Here is a 17,109-nt window from a genome sequence, read left to right on the forward strand (position 1 = left end):
TGGCCATTCTTATTGGTCTGCAGTGGCATCTCATTATTATTTTAATTTGCATTTCCCTGATGACATATTATGTGGAACATCTTTTTATGTGAGAACCTTAGGCTTTTAAATATATTTTCTTATTCCAGCCTTGGGGTAACTTTTATGAGATAGGCAAAGTAGATTTTTTTTTTCATTTCAAGTGTGCAGATAAGAAAAATGACATGTAGACAGGTTTAATGACTGACCAAGATTTTCTGAGCAAAGTAAGCAGTAGAACTGTGTTTAAATATTTTTCTTACTCTGACCCCTGGGTATTTTATACCATGTAGAAATATCCTGTTAGATTCACTGTAATTGAAAAATAAGTTTTTAAAAACCCTGTTAGAATTATCAAACTGTCCTTACCATTCTTCAAATTCATATGAGAACATGTCATCTGTGTCATAATTCATAGAATAAAATACTTTTATATACATTATTTATTTGACCCTCACAAGCATTATTTTATCTGACCTTCACAAGCACTATAGCTAAGCCTTATAAGTAGTGAAATTCCAGGCCCCATTAGTTATGTATTGTTGAGCCATAACATGAACCTAGTTTTCTGAACTGCAGACTTTGTGTACTTTCCCATGTCTCTCAGTATTACTGAGTAATGTGCGTGCTCTATCCTTGGCACCTGTTCTCGGGGTGATGACGTGAATTTAATGGAACAAGCAAATCGGGTAAGGGTGAAATACATTAAGAGTTTCATGGGAGTGCCATAGCTGCGTATACACTGATTTCCCCCTTGGCACCTGACCTCAAATAGACTAACGCTCAAGCGTGATTAGATGGAGCTGACATGCCGTAACACCCAGAGCAGTGGTGACGGTTCATTTGCTGCATGAGAAAGGGAGGTTTTTGTGCATCCCAGCAGATTTATTTGCTGCCAGATCTGAGGAGAAAGTTGTATTTAGAAATAATGGTCCTTTTAAGGCCAGTTAGTAAATGGTATTAAAGTAGATTTCTTTGGTAGGTGATGTTTTTCTCTCCTGAAAGCATTTTTAAAAAATGGTCACTAGACTAGCTGGCTACCAAGCCGAAGACTGTCAGTAAGTGACAACAAAGTATGTCCTTTCTTCAGTGAGGCCTCTTTTGCTGACCTAATTACAGTTGACAGTTTTCATCAGGTTAACTCCAAATGAACAAAACCCCATTGTGAGCCTTATAATGATGATGATGATACTAGTAAGTACGATTTACTTACAATTGATTTAGTCACAAATATTCACTTGGTACCTGCTAGGAATGTCATTGTGAACAAGACTGATCCATTCTCCTCAGAGTTAACAATCAGACCCAGGAAACAGACAATTAAACAACTAATTACAGTTAAGAGTTGGAACTGTATAGAGGGAGGCTGGGGAAACTATGTGTAAGGAAATCTTAGCAGAGGAAATGAAGCTGAAGCTAAGGTCCAAGAATGTACAAAAAGAGATTTCAGGGAGAGTACAATAGATGTGGAGACCTGTAGATGAGTGAGAGTACGGCATGCCTAGAAATTTAGACTCCAACAAGACTGGAGAATTGTGTAAATGGTCCTCAAGAGGTAGGCAGTAGTAGCCAGGTGGTGCCTTGTGGGCTACCAAAGGATTTTAGACTTTATTCACTGAGGAGCTTTAAGAAGAGGAATGACCCAATTTTTAAAAAGATCTTTTAAAATAATTCAAAAAAATTTTTCCTTTGTTTATTTTTCCAGAGAGCGGGAAAGGGAGGGAGAAAGAGAAGGAGAGGAACATTGATGAGCAAGAGAAACATCGATTGGTTGCTTCTCACATGCCTCCCGGGACCTGGCCCGCAACCCAGGCATGTCCCTTGACTGGGAATTGAACTGGCAACCTTTTGATTCACAGGTTGTCACTCAATCCACTGAGCCATGTTAGCAAGGGCTAAAAAAGGATCTTTTTAATGCAGTATTTGTTTAATTAAATTCACATAGTGTTACCTTAAAAGCAGATGTTAATTCCATGATCTGTACATGACATAACATTAAAGTTAAGGTGAACAAAACTAAACTAAAGGGAGACCAATTAGGACAATGCTGACTTGGGCTAAGAAACATAGCAGTAGAGAGAAAGTGAAATTGATGACTAAAGACAGATATTTTGCAGGTAGAATTGGTAGGGCTTAATGAATAATTGAACGTATAGGGTGAGAGAAAGCGAATTAACAAGAGTGACTCTGGCCCTGGCTGCTGTGGCTGAGTTGGTTGGGCATCGTTCCTCAAAGCAGAGGGGTCACCAGTTTGATTCCTGGTCAGGGCACATGCCTGGGTTGAGGGTTTGGTTCAAGGTCAGGGCACGTGTAAAAGGCAACCAGTGATGTTTCTCTCTCACATGGATGTTTCTTTTCCGCTCTTTCCCTCCCTCTAAAAGTAAATAAATAAAATCTTTAAAAAAAACAGACAGGCTCTGGATTTGGTGGTACTGTCACTGAAATGGAAAACAAAGGAGGAACATGACCAAGTAGAGATACGTTGAGTTTTTAGACATGGGAAGGGCAAGGTAGTTAGTTGTACATAGAACCGTATAGCTCAGGAGAGAGAGCTGGGATGGGGATACAAATTTGGGAACCATCATTTGTTTTTAAAGATGTTATTTATTTATTTTTAGAGAGAGGGGAAGGGAAGGAGAGAGGGAGAGAAACATTCCCAGGCATGTGCCTTGACTGGGAACTGAACCAGCAACCCTTTGGTTCACAGGCCGGCACTCAGTCCACTGAGCCACACCAGCCAGGGAATGGGAATCATCTTTTAATATGTATGTAGAGAGGAGAGTTTTTACGCTGAGCTTTAAAGACAATCAACTTAAAAAAAGATTTATAGAGAACCAAGATGGCGGCATAGGTAGACACACTGCGCCTCCTCGCACAACCAGAACTGACGGAAAATCGAACGGCAAGGAAATACGACACCAAGGAAATAAAAAATAAACATACATCCAGACTGGTAGGAGGGGTGGAGACAGGCACCGGGGCAGAGAGGACTCGCGTGGCCGTGGCGGGACCGAGACTGGCAGAGTGTGGGAGGAAAGGGGCAGGCAGTCCGAGCACTAGCAGACCCTGCGGCCCCACATTTGCACAGATAAACCCAGAGGGCTGGACTCAGAGTGGCGGAGAGCGGGGCAGGCAGAGCGGCGGGTAGCCCCCCGCGGCCCCACATTCGCGCACAGATAAACCGGACAAACGGCGGGGAGTGAAGCAGACCATGCAACCCAGGGCTCCAGCACCGGGAAATAAAGCCTCAAACCTCTGATTGAAAACGCCCCTGGGGGTTGGGGCGGCAGCAGGAGAGACTCCCAGCCTCACAGGAGAGGTCGTTGGGCAGACCCACAGGGGCCTAGGGCATGCACAAGCCCACCCACTCGGGAACCAGCACCAGAGGGGCCCAGTTTGATTGTGGGTAGCGGAGTGAAAGATTGAAATCCGGTGGAGTGGAGCCGATGCCATTGCTCCCTCTCGGCCCCTCCCCCACGTACAGCATCACAGCGCAGCGACCAGCGTTACCCCGCCCCGGTGAACACCTAAGGCTCCGCCCCTTTAAGTAACAGACGCACCAAGACCAAAAAAGAAAAAAAAATGGCCCACATGACCGAACACTTCAAAGCTCCAGAAAAAATACAACTAAGCGAGGAAGAGATAGCCAACCTATCAGATGCACAGTTCAAAACACTGGTTATCAAGATGCTTACAGAATTGGTTGAATTTGTTCAAAAACCAGATGAAAAAATGAAGCCTATGCCAAGAGAAACAAAGGAAAATGTACAGGGAACCAACAGTGATGCGAAGGAAACTGGGACTCAAATCAACGGTGTGGACCAGAAGGAAGAAAGAAACATCCAACCAGAAAAGAATGAAGAAAGAATTCGGAAAAATGAGGAGAGGCTTAGGAACCTCCAGGACATCTTGAAACGTTCCAACATCTGAATGATAGGGGTGCCAGAAGGAGAAGAGGAAGAACAAAAAATTGAAAACTTATTTGAACAAATAATGAAGGAGAACTTCCCTCATCTGACAAAGGAAATAGACTTCCAGGAAGTCCAGGAAGCTCAGAGAGTCCCAAAGAAGCTGGACCCAAGGAGGAACACACCAAGGCACATCATAATTACATTACCCAAGAGTATACAGAAGGAGAGAATCTTAGAAGCAGCAAGAGAAAAGAACACAGTTACCTACAAAGGAGTTCCCATAAGACTGTCAGCTGATTTCTCCAAAGAGACCTTACAGGCAAGAAGGGGCTGGCAAGAAGTATTCCAAGTTATGAAAGGCAAGGACCTACATCCAAGATTACTGTATCCAGCAAAGCTATCATTTAGAATGGAAGGGCTGATAAAGTGCTTCTCAGATAAGGTCAAGTTAAAGGAGTTCATCATCACCAAACCCTTATTATATGAAATGTTAAGGGAGTTACCTAAAAAAAAGAAGATAAAAAATATGAACAGTAAAAATGACAGCAAACTCACAGTTATTAACGACCACACCTAAAACAAAAACGAGAGCAAACTAGGCAAACAACTAGAACAGGAACAGAACCATAGAGATGGAGATCACATGGAGGGTTGTCAATAGGGGAGTGGGAAGGGAAGAGAGGGGGAAAGGTACAGAGAATAAGTAGCATAGATGATAGGTGGAAAATAGACAGGGTGAGGGTAAGAATAGTGTAGGAAATGTAGAAGCCAAAGAACTTATAAGTATGACCCATGGACATGAACTATAGGGGGGGATGTGGGAGGGAGGGGGTGGACAGAATGGAGTGGAGTGAGGGGGGGAAATGGGACAACTGTAATAGCATAATCAATAAATTAAAAAAATAAAATAAAAAATTTAAAAAAGATTTATATTATTTATTCTTAGAGAGAGGGGAAAGGAGGGAGAAAGAGAGGGAAAGAAACATTGATCAGTTACCTCTTGGAGGCACCCCAACTGGGGACCTAACCTGCAACCCAGGCATGTCCCCGGATTGGGAATCAAACCAACGACCTTTCGCTTTGTGGGATGACGCCCAGGCAACCGAGTCACAGCTGTCAGGGCAAGAAAAATGAACTTTTAAGGGTCTGATATGATGAACGTAGAGGCTGCAAAGGTTTTTGAGTAGTGTTTTCATAGATGAGAGGAAAAACAGGAGAATGTGGTTTCATGAAAAGAAAATCTTTCAAGATAGAAGAATGAATGATCTGTCAGATGATGCTGAGCATTCATAAAAAAAAAAGAAAAGAAACGATGAACTGAAAATGCAGTGGAGATTCTTTACATGGAGACCATTGGAAACCTGGAAAGAATGGTTTAAATGGGGTGGTAAGATCTGGGGATATTTGGAGTGCATTGATAAATGAATAGGAAGTGAGAATTTGGAGACAAGGAATATAGACAACCCCTTCAAGAATTGTGGCCACAAAGGGATAAAGAATTGATAAGGGAGTGGTTGTAGAGGAATGTGTAGTAGTTTTTAAAATTTTCTTCTTATTTATTGATTTTAGAGAGAAAGAAGAGGAGAGAGAGAAACATCTATTTGTTGTTTCGCTTATTTATGCATTCACTGGTTGATTCTTGTATGTGTCCTGACCAGAGATCAAACCCACTACTTTGGCGTATTGGGATGGTGCTCTAACCAGCTGAGTTACCCGGCCAGGGCAGGGATGTGTAGTAATTAAGAGAAAAAATTCCCCCCTCTACCCCCTTATCTCAAGGTGGGATAGTTTTGAATATGTTCAAAATGCCAATTGGAAGCTAATGGAAGATTTTGAAGAATATGGAGAATCAATATGGAGAATCTACTAGTTCTCGATCTATGGAGAACTAGTAGATCGTAGAAGGCTGAGTGGGACAGGCTTCGCCTGACATTGTGTTGTACTGTCAGATACTTCCAACCTAGTTTCTAAGAGAAAGTGATGAGGCAGAGAATTTAGTTATTTGCCTTAAATGAGATTGCTCTAACCTGGGCCAAACTTTCTGATTGTGTAGCTTTCCTCCTCAACCTGCTATGAATATTCCCTGGGAAGGGGAGGATTGGGGAATCATTGTTATCTGGACTCCCTTTATCTGATTGTTATCTGGACTCCCTTTATCTGATTGGAGACCACTATTTGTTCCTCTTTGCTTTAGGCTTGTCTTTCTGGGACCAGAGAACTTGGCACAGAATGTAGTGATCTTAAGCCCCGGGCATTTGTCTTGCAAATGCAGGCTTTTGTTTAGGTGCAGGGACGGGGAGAGAAAGGCTGAAGGGAGGGATTTGCATGAATGCATTTCTCTGCCTATAAAGGAATTCAGAGAAGGGCACATATGCATTTTATAGTTGTTTTAAAAATAATTATTGCCCCCAGATAATCTACTGTGTTACCCATTTAGACTATTCAAGAACCTAAAACTGCCATGTAGATTCAAAGAGTGATATTCTGTTTTATATAGATCGTCTCAGAAAGTGGAAAAAAAGGAAACACTCCCCTAGCACATTTTATGAGGACCGTAGTATAATCACGATGCTAAAATTGATGAGGACAATTTGAAAAGAGAAAATACATAGGCCAGTCTAACTTACTAAATAGAAGCCAAAATTCAAAATAAAAGCCTACAGAGCTATATGATTTTATTAAAATCTATGTAATATTTAAGGAATAAATAACTCGAATCTTCTACAAACTCCTTCAGGAGATAAAGGAGGAGGAAACACTCCCCACGTAGTTTTAGGAGGCCAGTATCATCGTGACCCCTACATCTGACAAATTCAGGTAAAGTAAAAGCAGAGATTATCATCCCTTATGCACACAGGTGCAGAAATCATTAATAAAGTGTTAGCAAAACCAATCTAGCAACATATTTGAGAAAGTTGGGCTTTACTCAGAAATGCAAGATTAGTGTACTATTAGAAAATTGGTCACTGTGAGTCACCACGTTAACAGAACAGAGGAGAAAAACCATGTGGTCATTTCAGTACATACAGAGAACATAACTGACAAAATCAATATCCGTTTACGATGAAAGCTGTAAACAAATTAGGACTAGAAGGGAACTCTATCAATTTTACAAAAATTATCTATGGAACACCTACTCTAACATCAGATTAATTGATAAAATATTGAACTCTTTCTATGATAAGATGAGAACCAGGTAAGGATGTCTACCACAGCCAGTCTGAGAAAGTAGAAAGAAGTAAAACTCTATTCTTAGAGACCATGATTATTTATATAGAAAAATTCTAAGGAACCTGTAAAACATTACAAGTTGTATTGAATTTAGCAAAATTGGATATACTGTCAATATATAACAGTGGATTACATTTTATGCTAAAGCAAGCAATTGAAAAATGAAGTAAAATTTATTACAATAACAAAATATCTACTCAGGATAAGCTTATCAAAAGAAGTGTACAATCTTTTTGCTGAAAACTATAAAACATTATTTGGAGCATTAAAAATAGATCTAAGTAAATGGAGCAATACTAGGCTCATAGATTAGAAAATGAAATATTAAGATATAATTTCTTTCCAAATTGGTGTGTAATCCTCGCAGGCATTTTTTGTAAAAATTAATAATCTGAATCTAACATTTATATGGAAATGTGGAGAATATCAAAAACAACCTTGAAAACGAAGAGTAAAGTTAAAGGACTACATGATCAAACTTCAATACTTAATATAAAGTTACAGAATCAAGAAAGTGTGGTGCTGGCATAGAATGGAAAAATAGGTCAATACAGTGCAGTAAATAGCCCAGAATAGCCCATTCTACTCTAATTTGATTTTCAGCAAAGGTGCAGAAGCCATCTGTTGAGGAAAAGATGGTGTTTTCAACTAACGGTGCTGGAGTAAATTGTTATCTATATGAAAAAAGGAACCATAACTCTATCTCACGTGTTACCTCAAAATTAGTTCAAGTGGGTCATAGGCCTAAACATAAAGGCTAAAACAATAAAGTTTCTAGAAATAAAATAATGGAAAATATTTTTGTGTCCTTGGCATGAGCAAAGGTTTCTTAGATAAAGATGGTGAAAGTATTAACCATTAAAAATATTGACAGATTAACCATCAAAATTAAAAACTTTTGCTCATCAATAACATTACTAATGGCAAGCCAGAGACTGGGAGAAAATACTTATTAAACATACCTGTCAAAAGATATCTAGAATGTATGACCAACTCTAACAACTCAATAATAAAAATATAAATAGCCCAGTTTTTTTAAGGTTTTATTTATTTATTTTTTAGAGAGAAGGGAAGGAGAAAGGGAGAGAAACATCAGTGTGTGATTGCCTCTCAGGTGGTCCCCACTGGGGACCTGACCCACAACCCAGGCATGTGCTCTGACTGGGAATCGAACCAGCGACCCCTTGGTTCTCAGCCTGTGCTCAATCTGCTGAGCTATACCAGCCAGGGGAATAGCCCAGTTTTAAAAAGGGCAAAGTCTTTTAAGATACTCTATAAAAGAATACGTCCTGATGGCTAGCAAGCACATGAGAAGATGCTCAACATCCTGTCATCAGAATAATAGACATTTAAACCACAATGAGATGCCACTACACACACAAGAATGGCTAAAATTTAGAATACTGATATCATGTATTGGTGTGAATGTAGAGCAGTTGGCATTCTTGAGATGAATTTAAAACAGTTTTTATATTATTAGTGAGTGTAACATATTAGCTGGAATGTGGAGCACTTGAAACTCTCATACCTTAATGGGAGTGTACCATGGTACAATCACTTTAGAAAAAAGTCTGGTACTTTCTTACAAAACTAAACACGTACCTATCTCATGACCCAGCAGTTCCACTCTTAGGTATTTACCTAAGACAAATGAAACATAGGTCTATTCACAGATTTTATAGGAAACTGTAAATAACCCAGATGTTCATTAGTAGGAGAAAGGATAACTGAACTGTGGTATTCATATGATTGGATATTCTACCATCATATGCAACAACACGGAGTGATGGAAGCCTTACAGAAAAAGGTTCATATGAAGTTCCAGAGCAGGCACAATTAGTCTATGTTGAAAAACTGGCATGAAGAAATAGTGGGTGTTGGGGATTTACCATGAAAGAACATGATGGAACTTTCTGGATTGATGGACATGTTTTATATTTTAATAGGGGGTTGGGTTACCTGAGTGTACACATTTATCAAACTTATCAAAGTGGGGATCCATTTGAGGGTTTTGAGCAGGACTGCTGTGATCTAACTCACCTTTAAAAGGATCGCTCTGTTACATCGATAATAGACTACAGAGGGAAAAGGGTAGAAGCAGAAATGGGATACTCATTAGGAGATGGTTGAGGGAGGGACCATGCTGGCTTAGGTTGCAGAACCACAAACTAACAGGGTTTTTCATAATTCATTTAGCAGAAAAACTTGACCTAACTTGAACTCTTTTGGTAACAAAATTAAACTAAGATTCTTTAGAGTTTTTATCATGTTTGCTGTGGCTATCATACATTTTGCTACGGAAGGTGTTTTTTGTTTATTTTTTGCTGTGTGATATGTTTCCCATTTTATCTATATTTTTAAATCATTTTATTGTTCAATTACAGTTGTCTGCATTTTCTCTGCCCCCCACCCCAGCCAAACCCACCTCTCTCTCTGCTTCCACCCTCCCCCTTGGTTTTGTCCCTGTGTCCTTTATAGTTGTTCCTGGAAACCCTTCTCCCCATTGTCTCCTCCCCTCTCCTCTCTGGCTATTGTTAGATTGTTCTTAACTTCAATGACTCTGGTTCTATTTTGTTTGCTTTTTTCTTTTGTTGATTATGTTCCAGTTAAAGGTGAGATCATATGGTATTTGTCCCTCTCCGCCTGGCTTATTTCACTTAGCATAATGCTCTCTAGTTCCATCCATGCTGTTGCAGAGGGTATGAGCTCCTTCTTTCTCTCTGCTGGGTAGAATTCCATTGTGTCAATGTACCATAATTTTTTGATCCACTCATTTGCTGATGGGTACTTAGGTTGCTTCCAGCACTTGGCTATTGTAAATTGTGCTTCTATGAACATTGGGGTACATAGGTTCTTTTGGATCTTCAGGGCTCCTAGGGTATAATCCCAGCAGTGAAATTGCTGGGTTTGCTACAGAATTCTTAATGTGTTTAATGTATTTTGTTGTTGCCCTAGTCTTTGTTGGGGTGTTATATACAAGGGGGGATCCCAGAAAACCCAGAATTATCTTCTACAGGGTGGGCCTCTTGTAGTACAAGCTCACCCTGCTAGGTGAGTGTTCTAGGAACCCATCTGTGTCAGTGTACCAGTTGGTGTTGTTGGGAGAGGCTGCATTTGGTCTCAGTGAAATTTTTTTGAAGACTCAATGGTTTGCCCATTTCATGATGAGTGATTTATGAGCGCATCTGCCCACACTGAGCTGAGTGTTCAGCAGTTTTGGACCAAAAAACGGCATGACCCCTGTGCCCCACCCTCCCTGTTCACCCATTCTCTCCCCTAGTGACTTTTAATTACCCCGATGAAAAAAGTCTCCAAAGGGAAACGTTTTGCCGATGTCGAACAGGTGAAAAAAAATGGCAGAAGCACGAAAAGGCATCAAAATTGACGAGTTCCAATACTGTTTTGAGTGGTGAAAAAATCTCGATAGATGTATTGCATCAAATGGAGAGTACTTTCAAGGTGACTCAAGTTTAAACATGTAGGAATAAATACATAATTTTTTATAAATAAATTCTGTTTTCTGGGTCCCCCCCTTTTATTATATGTATATACTATTACTTTAGTATCCCCCCACCAAATTCCAATTCTAAAACATGATTAAAGCCAAGGTTTCTGTATAAAAGAGTATAAGCTGTGTCTGTGGAGATAGTGGAAAATGGTTATATTCTAGATGTATTTTAAAGTTAGAGCCATTTAAGATCCCAATGGATGGGGTGTGCGGTGTGTGGAAAATAGAGGAGTCCAGACATCCGGAGTTTTGGTCTGACTCCCCCCAAAATTTACAGTTGTCCCTCTGTATCGCAGGGACTGGAGCATCTGTGGGTTTTGGTACTCGCAGGTACTCCTGCTACTAATTCCCTCTGGGTATGGAGGGACAACCATACTTTTCTGGAGGAGTCAGAAGTTATACATGGATTTTTGACCATGTGGGGGTTGGTGCCCTCAATCCTTACTTTGTTCAAGGGTCAAGTGTCCATCTGTATAGGTGAATCTCCCCAGTTACAATGCTGATTGATGACAGCAGGTGAATATATACATTTTGAAACTATGTATATATAATGTAAAAACTGTACTTACAATTAATGAATGTATATGTAATAAAATATGATGACATATGAAAAAGAGAAACAAAAATTAAGAATAGTTGTTAAGTGGGGACCAGTGGGAGGTAGGGCTGGTAGATTGGAAAGCCAGTCACAGGGGCCCCAGCTGTTTCTGTAAGGGTTCTTTCTCATGCCAGTGGTGTGTGTAGTCTTCTCTTTGTTACAATATTTTCTATATCTACTCGTCTGAAATATTTTCTAATTAAAAATAAATCTCATTTCATTCCTTTCATATCCCTGGTGCTAATGACATGAGTCCTTCGCAATTCATCAGTAGGTAATGGCTGGCCTGAGGAGTGCCTGGACTCTGCACTGGGGAGATGGTTCCCTCTAGTGGGGAAAGCATCACAAGTGTTCTGTGAGCCCTCCTTTTGGGCAGGAAGTGAGGTGATACGTAAAATTTCACTAAAAGTTAAGAAAAAAGTAAAAGGTTATCACTTAGAAATATCTGGTCTTTGCCATTGTTAAGATAATGCTATAAATCTCCTAAGACACTTAGGGTAGACCTGTAAGACTCAAATGGGTCCTTTTTTCTAACGTGTTTGTGTTTTGTTTTCAGAAGGAGTTGAGCCTTCCAAGAAGAGGCAGCTTGTAAGTAGACGATGATTACCATTGTGGTTTTGATTATACTTATAATCTCCTGCTTAGAAGTACATCCTGGGAACTGTTCTTAGTATTACATAAAGGAATCCCATTCATGAGTGTTTGTGCTCCCCCTGTGGATTCCTATCTTTGCCAGGGAAGCTGGTGGGCCGGTCAACTTTTCTTGCTAAGTCATCCCCACCCCGTCCCCCTCTCTCCCCACCCCAAATCCTCTTCTCTGTCTCAATATTGGCATGGCATTTGGGGAAAGTTGCCATTTAAATACCCATCACAGTCCTATACTTGTGAGCATGTTAACATGGAAACTCTTGGCATCTGTATCTGTCCCATACATGGTACGAGGGGAGAAGCCAACTTTTCTGACAGGTTGGGACAAGGGCAACAGCTAAGTTTGGGGACAGGGTTGGTCTTTCCTTCACCCATTTGTTCTGTTCTGGCTTCAGGGCTAGGGGAGATTGGGGAATTATCTTTGCATCTGAATGATAATTTCTTATATCTTCTTGGCTTACTTTTTCTCTAAGAATTCTGTTTGTGGAGTACTTCAAATTTAGGAATCATCTAGAACAACAATTCCCAACCTTTTTCATTTTGTGGCACACATAAACCAATTACTAAAATTCTCTGGCACACCAAAATTATATGTATATTTTTGCCAATGTGACCAAGAGAAATAGGTATAATTTTTACATTTTTTTATTTGACAATCTAAGGAAAAGAGGTCAGTGCCCCTGACTAAATAGTCAGGTATTGCATGTTTTAAAAATTCTTGTGGCACACCGGTTGAAAATCACTGACCTATAATGCTTTTTAAAATGCAGATTCTGAATTTATTTGAATTAGAATCTCCATGTTGGGGTCCAAGAACCTTTACTTTATACACCTGTATCCAACACACACCATGATTTTGCTATGAGGCCAAATATGGGGAGTTTAAGGAACTAGGACTATGATAAAACAGTGGCTTTGAAACTTTTTTGTACAAAAACAGATGTAATTGAGAAGGATACAACAGGATTCATGTTTATTTATTCAGTATACTTTATATATACATTTTTTAAATGTATGAAATATACAGTAATTCTTTGTTACTGTCATTTTAGGATTTTATTTTGTAAAAATGTTCTAGTGATTAAGTTGTCCTCTGAGAATTTTGTAAAGTCCTTTGTCTGGTTTATGAAAGCTCATTGTGATTTGACATAAAGAGATTGGAGTTACGAGTCAAAACTCCTTCAAAACTCCTACAGATCAGTCTTGACTATGTAAATTATCTTTGTAAACATAGCCAAATCACCTTATCTCCTTACAGCTCAGTTGCCTTATCTATAAAATGAAGGTCATGATACCTATTTTTCTTTTTCTTATACCTATTGGAAGGATCATTTAATATATGTGATAGAGCTTCATTTCTTATGGTTTGTTCTAGGGTGTGTTAGTTTTAGAATTCTTGTAAACATATTGCGTTAATTTTAGATACATTTTATTAAGAATCACATTTCTTTCTTTAAATTCAGTTCCAGCAGCGGGTCTCAATTCTAGGTTAGCAAGTGTCCTGAGTTTTCTAGAAACTGGGCAAGGGCACTGCCAGGACTCTTAATGAAGTGATGCACCAAGTAGGTACACATAACCGAAAGGGAGTGGCTTGTCAGCATCATGTTCAGCAAATATTTGTACTTGGTCGCTTTCCCACCGGATCCAGCTTTGTGTTTGCTTGCTTGTTTTTTGGTTCCCTCTGTTTGGAAGTTCTCTGAGATTTGTCTTTGCTAAAGACAAACACAAATGAATTGAATTAAGGCCTGAGGCAGGTAGCTTCTTCCAGGAATGTGTGCCTTCAGTGAATGGAGTTTGCTAAGGAGGAGAAAGAAGAAAGAATGTCTTGTGAAAATGATTTTCATTTGAAACTGGAGGAATTATTGGATCGTTTTAGTTTTCAACTAGAGGAATCTCCTGGTCATGTTAGTACTATCTAAAGTCAGGTCTACTCTAACTGCCTTAAAATATTTAATTAAAAAGGACCAGAACTAAACACTTTTTAATAAAGTAACTCACACTTAAGTAATCGATCATTCAGTCAATACACATTAATGCCTACTATGTGTTGGGCACTAAGTTCTGAGGTCATAAGATTCAATTAGACACATTATTTTGAAGACTTTTAGTTAAGCAAGCCAGAAGTTTCTCAGTACAAATAATACTTTTTAAATCAATATTGGAGGAGTAGAAAAAGTTTTCTTCTGGAAGAAAGCCAGGAAACGTGGATACTAATCAAGGCTTTGCCACTAACAAGTCCTGTGTGATTTCAACAGGAACTATCATTTCTGGGCCTGAATTGCCTTACTATAAAGTTATTTTTGTGCTTAGTCATCTCCCCAAAGAACCGAAGCTCCATGGTACCTGTCTGCATAGAGCTGGGCAAGTCTTTGTAAGGAGTGTGCAATAGGAGACAGAGTATGGGCTAGTTAAGAAGTTCATTAGTTTTTTTTCCATATGATGGCTCTAATAGCGCTTAGTTGTCTTTAACTTCATTCAAAAACAATTTTGTTAAATTGTATTGTGACAGGTGTCATATCAGCGTGCATTTAAAAAAACTTATCAAAATTGGTGAATTTTTGGACAGCCACTTTAATATTGAAGATGGAAGAAAATGTGCAACATTTTTGGCATATTATGCTTTATTATTTGAAGAAAGGTAAAAACACAAATGGAAGGCAAAAAAAGATTTGTGCAGTGTATGGAGAAGGTGCTGTGACCGATTGAACATGTCAGAAGTGGTTTGCAAAATTTCTTCATACTATTGACATTTTGCCGAATATTTTTTTGCTGTGGGGCTGCTTTATGCATTGGAAGATGTTTAGCAGCACCCTCTAGAAGGTACTAGTTACTACCCACTAGAAGCCAGTAGTGCAAGATTGCTGACATGCTCAAAATATCCAAATCAATAAAGTTATTGGTAAAAATGAAAAATGTGTCTCTTATTTTATGGAAAAAACTAGACAGACTTTTTGGCCAACCCAGTATTTGTAGTAGAGAAGCAGGAAGGTAAGAACCACAAAGCATAAGATGTTTGAATAGGTTTAATTAGTACTTTAAAAAGTTTGTAGTAAGTAAGCAGAAACTGATGTGAATAAAACAAGTGACATAGCCCTGGCTGATGTATCTCAGTGGATTGAGCACAGGCCTGTGAAACAAAGGGTTGCTGGTTCGATTCCTATTCAGGGCACTTGCCTGGGTTGTGGGCCAGGTCCCCAGTAGGGGGCACATGAGAGGCAACCACACATTGATGTTTCTCTCCCTCTCTTTCTTCCTCCCTTCCCCTCCGTCTAAAGATAAATAAATAAAATCTTAAACGAACAAACAAACAAAACCAAGTGACTTACCATTTGCCCCATTCTTTCTTGTTCTTGTAGTCTAGTCTAAAAAGTTTTAAAAGTTGTTGTAATTGTCATCTGAGTCTTGGTCAGAAGGAGAGAGGTGTTACTTATATCCCTTTCTGCTTCTGTCCCAATTGGCTCTTGCAAAAGCAGATGCTACTGTATGCCCATTCCAGGTATAAAGACCCATTTCCTTTGGCATATTCTCTCTAGTATACTTTAGGTGTTGGCCAAAAAGTTCATTTGGGATTTTCAGCTAGTTTGTTCTTGTCTTTTGAGAGAGAGAGTCAAGTTCAGTTAATTAGCATAATTTTGAAAATACCTGAAGATTATAAAACAAATGGAGTTCAGTAATTTTGGAGGCTCTCAATTGTTACATTTTTCCATGCAATATGGCAGTTGCATTAAAACGGACAGAACTCGATAATGGAATTCTAGATATATGTGATATCTTGGCATTAGACAAAATGCACACTCTTCCATCCAACGAGTAATTCCTCCAGTATCTCCAAATTGGAAAGTGGAAGTATAGCATAGAAATGAAAAACTTTGGCTTGAGAGTCAGGCAGACTCTCCCCATGAAAGCTCCATATTAAGCTCTCTCTTTTTTTGGCATGTTTTTAAATAGGCAAAAATTGAGGACTTCTAGGTACATGTGGGAGGTATTGGCTGTAGACAGGAGCACTGACAGCTTGTTCACAGTAGCCTCAGTTGCCTCAGTTTATCTATGAAAGAGTATGCACGTAAAGCGTACGGCATAGTGCCTTCAATTGAGAACATCACTATATGTCACTGTTTTAGAATTTAGCCCAATGCCTGTTAGTAGTAAACTTTCAAAAAATGGTAATTGTTAATTATTTTTTATTATTTGCAGGCCATAATTACCTGTTTGAAGTTGTAAGTTTTAAAGAAAAACAAATTAGTAAGATCCTAAGCCAAGTTAAATGAATCGAAGTGTGCCTTAGAAAAGCCACAGATACTCATGGTTGGCTTTGGTCGCTTTAGGGAAGAGAGCAGCTAAATTCCCGCATGGGGAATGAGAACATCCAGGCCTGCAGTGGTAAGGGCTTTGTTGGGGCAAGTTGGTTATGAAAGTTTTTTGGCTTGTCTCATACCATTTTTTTAGATATAGCTTCCTGAAATTAAATCATTTTCATTTTTAGAAAACGATTTCATGTTTAATCCCATCTGGATATTTTTTAACACATTAAAAAAATCTGGTCTAGAATATCAGACCTAGAGGAGTGGATAATCTTGTTGAAAGCATAGAACTACTGGCCTGGACTGGACTATAGAAAAGAACTGAAAGAAAATGAAGTAGTAAATCTGTTTGTATTTGTTCACCCAAGGAATAGAAGTATTGTATTTTGCTTTTTCTCAATTGAAGCAGCTCTGAATGGCTTCCCTTGCCCAGCTCTGTGGAGGGGCCTCCTCTCTGAAATTCCTTTCAAATAGGATTTTTGTTATTTTTTGTGAATTTCAGCTCTAGTATCTAGGCCCTACATACTTAGGAGCTCATTGTAAATAGCATTTATGTTTCGAGTTACCCAGAAAGTTAAGCTTTTTCTAATCAGTTCACTCATATTTCTTGAAATGTATTTGCTTTAGTTCTTTGAGGCTGTGCATTCAGTGGAGGTCAACAATGTACTCTACGAGTGAAAAGGTAGCACCTGTCGGTGGACACTCACAGGCATGTGCATTACCGTTGGTGGCCGGTATCCTTAGAGTCCTTGGGGGTAGTTATCCTTTTGTATTGTAGACTTACTAATGTTGGCAGTGGACTTGGGCATCAGATATTAGATGAACAGCGTGGTGATTGATGGGGGGAAGTGGAGGAGGGTATAGGGGGAATAAACGGTGACGGATGGAGACTTG

General features: G+C 39.2%; 1 protein-coding gene across 5 annotated transcripts in view; it reads left to right on the plus strand.

Moving 5' to 3' along the window:
* The window catches only part of MAST2 (microtubule associated serine/threonine kinase 2), a 158,895-nt gene that overhangs the window by 55,716 nt on the left and 86,070 nt on the right, over nt 1–17,109 (plus strand). For 4 of the 5 annotated variants that reach the window (XM_053920345.1, XM_053920348.1, XM_053920347.1 and 1 more), the window contains exon 4: nt 11,823–11,854. In XM_053920345.1, coding sequence (XP_053776320.1) covers nt 11,823–11,854 — 32 coding nt within the window. The remainder of the gene's footprint in view (nt 1–11,822; nt 11,855–17,109) is intronic. The other variant, XM_053920346.1, reaches the window with a different exon arrangement.

The sequence above is a fragment of the Desmodus rotundus genome, chromosome 3 (genome assembly GCF_022682495.2).
Source record: "Desmodus rotundus isolate HL8 chromosome 3, HLdesRot8A.1, whole genome shotgun sequence".
NCBI classification, from domain to species: domain Eukaryota; kingdom Metazoa; phylum Chordata; class Mammalia; order Chiroptera; family Phyllostomidae; genus Desmodus; species Desmodus rotundus.